We start from the raw sequence: 5,999 nt of genomic DNA on the forward strand, positions 1-5,999 counted from the left end.
CCAAAATTTTACACAAATATTCATTAAAGGGTGTATCTGTAATTTTATTAAGGACAATAAATGCTTGTGCCTTATAGATTTAATCTTAAAAGATGTTAATGTAATTTACTTAAAAAAAATTAATATTTGTGTCCTTGGAGTAATGACTCCGGATTTGTTTTTCTTAAATAAAAAAGAAAAATATGTATTATCCCAAGTAATGATTTGCAGTAAATTTGCAAAGTTGTTTATATAGCGGTATTTTTATAATTTTCTTATAAATTGAAGGGTAAATTATAATGACCACCCCAAAGGATCGTCATAATTATAAATATTTTCTTCTTCTCTTGAAAAATTATAAATACTCTTGATGATTAATGAAATTATGAAATTCTTGTATGAACGTATTAAATTATCAATTGTGCCTTTACTGTATTTTTTTTAAAAAAAAAAAATTGTAAGAAAATCGGACGGAGTGGATGAAAAATTATAAAAAAAAAAATTATCCACTTAATCAATAAAAAAATCAGAAAATTTAATAAAATAAATAAAATTATAATTCTTAATCCATAAGGGTATTTTGGTCAGTTCAACACAAAAAATGAATGAATAGACTAACGAAATGGGGTAATTGTTAGACAACTTTAAAATTAACGGATATTAATAATTTTTCAAATAATGAGAGAGTATTTATAATTATACTAAATCTTAAGGAAGACAATTTTAGTTTACCCTAAATGTAAACAAATAAGCCCCTTGTTACATTAATTAGGGGTGTTCCTTCGAAAATCAATCAAATCGAATTTTTGCTTTGTATTGAATATCGAATCAAAAATATAATTTGGTATTCAATTATTTTTTAAAAAAAATTGGTAAATTCGATCGGTTTAGGTTTTGTGATTGGGTACACCAAACCAACTGAATTATTAAATTTTTTAAATATATATTTTATATTATAATTTTAATAACATATCAATTATATTATAAATATATTATATTGTAAGTAATATATACACGTAGAATATCTGTGGTTTGAGAAAATTACATTTAGCACTCCTGAAATTTGCTTCTATCTAACAAATAAGTTATCAATTAATCAAAATTCATCGAATATGCTGATATTAACAAAAAAAAATCGAATAGAAATTTATATTTACCCCTAATTGACTTATTATTGATATATTACATGTTAAATAAATATTTTTATTTCAGATCAAAGTAATTCTATTTGCCAGATGAAAACAAACCTTAGGGGTACTAAATGTAATTTTTTAAATTATAAAACATTTATGTATAAGTACATCAAATCCCAGGAGATGGGAATATAATTATCTTTTTTTTTTTTTTTTGAACTTTTTAGAAATTATTTAGACGTATTATGCTTCATAAATCTACAATTTTCTACATCCTACCCAAAGAAAAAAAATATATTTATATGAATTATTGCAGCGACGGAATGATTGATAAAAAGTATAATTAAATGTAAAATTAATTATACTTAGTTCCTTTTAAAATGTGAAATTATATTTACACTTCCTCTTAAAATTTACTATTTATATCTAATTTTATTTTATTAGAATTTGAATAAAAAATAATGACGTATTGCATAAATAGTTTTAGTATGTTTCAAATATGTGTGGGACCACTGAAATCGTAGGGATGATGATGAGCTAGATAGTGGTAACTCATCTTGAGGAAAAAAGAAATAAAAAACACAATATGTTGTTGAGAGTGGGATTTGAACCCACGCCCTTTCGGACCAGAACCTTAATCTGGCGCCTTAGACCAACTCGGCCATCTCAACTCTGTCAACGTTTTTCAAATATTATTAATATGTAACTACTATTCCATACACATACACTTCAACAAGTCACAGTATATCTGAGATTTCATTACCCAAAAATAAAACAAAATATTACAATTAATTTCTCCTCGACCTCTCAAGTCGCTCCGAGAGAATTCTCACTCCCATGTACCTGTAACACATCAACACCCAAAAAAGAAATCTTAGAAATTGATTTCACAAATTATTAAATTACAAATTCATCCCTAATATTTGAATAATTACACTAACACCCAACTTTTTTTATCACATTAAAGATTGGATTTTTGTTCTAAATTCTGTTTTATATGCTATATATACACAATACGTGCATTAAGATTAAGACATTTATTTTATTAAGAGAAGATTTTATGCACGGAGTTTGTATATATAATATGGAATAGGAAATGCAGTAGAAGTTCGATGTGATCAAAGACTGAATTGATGTAATTATTCACACAGCATAGTTGATTCCTTCACAAATATATACATATCATTTAGGAAAAATTGCGTTTTTAGTTTCATATATTGGGGTCTTTTTCCATTTAGTCATATTTATTACGATTTTTTATTACTTCCCATAAATTTGAACTTTTTTTTAGTTCTCGCGTGACTTTTCCGTCCAATAATTAACAGAGAAGTCACAAGCCTTTAGTTTAAACACGTGCTAGACTAACGACCCGATGACTTTTTCGTTACGGAAAAGTCATATGAGAATTGAAAATTAAAAAAAAAAAAAATTATGAGATATAATGTGAGAAAATGATAATAAATTATACTGAAATTGATGATGAACCTAATTTTATAGGGACTGAAAATGCGAATTTTCATAGAATTTACCTTCCGAGCATCATGACGGTGGCCTGAGGATTCGTTCCGGGCGAGTAATGAAATGTGGAGCCATCGACCACCCTGAGTGCATCGACGCCACGAACTCTGTACTCAGCATCCACCACTCTCCCCATCCGGCAACCCCCGTGGTAGTGCCAGATGGTCATCACAGTGTCCCGGCAGAACTGCTCCAACGACGTCGAGACGTTGGCGTGGCGGGGCAGGAGGTTCACGGGCGCCGCGGCGGTCATGTTGAGGAGAGCCGGGAGCGAGAGGTAGTCGTATCTGAAGGGCGAAAATGCCCGTGATTCAACCACATTTTCAATGAGCTGGAGGCCTCGCACGCACCTGCGCAGGTCCTGAGGGTGGGTGAAGTAGTTGAAGGTGACGGAGGGGTTGTCGTTGGGGTTCTTGTTCCTGAGCGCTAAGTGGCCGGTGGAGATTGGGCCTGTTATCTTCTCCAGGATGAATCCGCCACGGAAGACTGCCGGCTCCAGGGATTCCATGGATTTGATGGCTTGGGCTAGAGCTTCCTCCGTTCTTTGCTTTGGTGGAACTGTTGAGAGCTGCCCTATCTGCATCCTCATGGTGTTTTCAAGAAATTAAAGGGCTGTTTGGAATAATTTCTGGTTTTGTAACCATAAAATTTTAACTCAAATTGGGATCTCTCGAACCTAAATCAATTATACGGTAAGCGTAATATACTTGCAGTGTGTAATTATCTTCCGTTAATAAAAAGTAACCACTCACATTACAATAGTATCACTCTTATCCGTGATTAATCTGTTTCGACCAAACATAATTTGGATAAAAAAAAAATCTGGGAGTAAGTTGTAAAAAAAGTGATAAGTTGAACAATAGTAAAGATGAGAGTGTTTGAAAATAAAAATTAAAACTCAAAAAAAAAAATCGAAAGTGGATCATCCGAAAAAGAAAATTTACTAGTTACCATTTTATTTACAAACTGCAAAAGTTGGTAGCTAGGGAACTAACTACTTATAGTTTTTGAGTTAAATCAACTTAATTTAAACAATTCAAATTCAGAAAGTATAAGACCAACAAAATCTGTTCAGCGCAAGAAACTGATACGTGTTTGAAATAAGTGTTTGCAAACCACCCCCTAAGACTTTGGGTGAGCCTACACACATTTTAAAACATCTTATAAGATGTTGAAAAATGCTTGACAAAGTTTCTGAAAGAGATTATTATAGAATCAAAACACAATAGGAGTTTATCAGTTTTTTTAAAATAAAAAAAAAGAGTTTTTAATTTATTATTAAAATTTTAACAATCTTCTTAAGTTTTAGTCATATTAATTATAAAATTATCATTACTAACATCTTACAAATTTTGTATATATTTTTTTATCCAAACATTTTAAAATTTTATTTTTCAAATAAAATCTAACATTTTATATACTTCAAAAATTATTTTATAAGCTGTATGAACTTATAAGATATTATAGATAAATTTAACTAAACCCCATCTTAATTTGGTAAATAATCATAGATACTGTCCAAGAGAATTTAATATGATTGTAAGAGATGTAAATTTGCTAAGGTTTAAAATTATGTAACAAATTATCAATTGCCCCCCAAAAAATAATAAAAAAAGAAAAACAAAGAGAAAAAGATAATAATAAATAAAAGCCCATGGGTCTATCTTGGCCCAATAAGCCCACAATTACAAGAATCGGGCCGTATCGACAACAATATCGTAAAACAAATTCTAAAAAATTAACCAAACATACCTTAGGTGAGAACATCCCAAAATCTCTTTGAGTGGTACCGCCGGCGAAGTTCTCGCCGCTAGCAGCCTCGATATAGCTTCCGAAGGTGGTGATGCCGACGACCTGAATCAACGAAACCTCCACAGGGCTTGGGGACGGTACGAATATGGCGTTCATCGGGTTGTCAGACATGCCTTGGCCCACTAAAGGCTGGTCCAAGACTATTGATATGTTATGGGCCTTGAGGTGATCTGCTGGGCCCAGCCCACTCAGCATCAGCAGTTGTGGGCTTCCCAACGCCCCAGCTGATAATATGATCTCATTCTTGGGCCCACGATTTAAGTAGGCTTTGTGTTTGTGTCCTAAAGAGTCTCTGAACACCACCCCATGTGCAATTGCCCTCTTTCTCCCTATTTATTTAATAATTAGAAAAATGCAATTTTAATATTAGGTTTTCTTGATCATGTAATTAAATAATAAGTCAAAATTAAATAATTTCACGTTACCTAAATAGAATTCACATAAATAGTTCAAAAAATGGTAATATTAGTATTTGTTGTTTCATATCAGATGCTGTGTATTGGAATATTATCAGACGATATGTAAATATATGCATTATAAAATGCTTAATAATTATGAGAAAATAAAAATAAAAATGTAAATAATATAAAAGGTAATTACAATGAATATTACTAAAATTTGATATGATTACAAATACTCTATCGTTCTTTAAATAAGTATCAAACACTTCTCTGGTAATTGATGAAATTATGTAACCGTTTGATGGAAATTTCAAATTGTCAACTTTAGCCCTTTGCTTTCTTTTCTCTAAAAAAATAATAAAAAATTGAACCATGTGGATGAAATTTTTCAAAAAATTATAAAAATAAAATTTTCACTTAATCCATTAAAATTTTATGCAAATTTTAGAAATACTTAGATTATAATTCATAGTTCACAATGACAATTTGATCAATTTATAAAAAAAAAAAAATGGATGAAAACCTAAAGAAAACTAACGGATTTGAGTATTGATAATTTTTAAAGCAATGAGTGGATATTTATAATTATGTCGAATATCAAGAGAGCTGATGGTAGTTTGTCCTAATATAAATGAATGCTTATCAATATATTTCAGGAGCTTCAGATAAAACTAAATAAAATGTTATAATATTACTACAATAAATTAAAATTCATGTATTTATATAAGATCTAATATGGTCGATATAATATAATATTATTAAATATGATCAACAGAATATATATGCTCGGAAAATAATAAATAATTAAAAAAAATATTTTCAAATTTAGATAGTGCTTGAAATATGATTTAAATTTGAATAAAATTATTATTTTTGGTAATTATTGTGAATAACATGAGACTGTTCAAAGACAAACCTTTAGTTCTGAACAAGATTTTATGAACGGAAGCGTGCAACATCACAGTAAGCCTCTTGGGATTCGCATACTTCAAGAGATCCGCCGCCGTGTGCCGCCGCCCCTCGCCGTCGAAGATGGTTCCACCAACCTTAGTCCCGACCAAATGCTCGTACGTAAAACCATTGTTAGGTTCCACACCGGCCTCCAGCAACCCATCCCTCACCGCCGACTGCCACTGCTGCATCGGCGGGGGAAAAG

The 5,999-nt window shown here is 30.9% G+C and overlaps 1 protein-coding gene and 1 non-coding gene across 2 annotated transcripts in view; both read right to left on the bottom strand.

Moving 5' to 3' along the window:
* On the bottom strand, positions 1,703–1,783 carry TRNAL-AAG. Its single transcript has one exon. It is a non-coding gene; the product is annotated as a tRNA-Leu (tRNA).
* LOC105157364 (protein HOTHEAD) overlaps positions 1,779–5,999 on the bottom strand; it is a gene marked incomplete in the record, with an annotated part of 6,844 nt that continues 2,623 nt past the window's right edge. The window contains 4 exon segments of the mRNA XM_011073776.2: positions 1,779–1,955; positions 2,642–3,207; positions 4,383–4,771; positions 5,760–5,988. Of these exon segments, the coding sequence (XP_011072078.2) occupies positions 1,901–1,955; positions 2,642–3,207; positions 4,383–4,771; positions 5,760–5,988 (1,239 nt within the window).

The sequence above is a fragment of the Sesamum indicum genome, linkage group LG1, assembly GCF_000512975.1.
Source record: "Sesamum indicum cultivar Zhongzhi No. 13 linkage group LG1, S_indicum_v1.0, whole genome shotgun sequence".
Lineage (NCBI taxonomy): Eukaryota > Viridiplantae > Streptophyta > Magnoliopsida > Lamiales > Pedaliaceae > Sesamum > Sesamum indicum.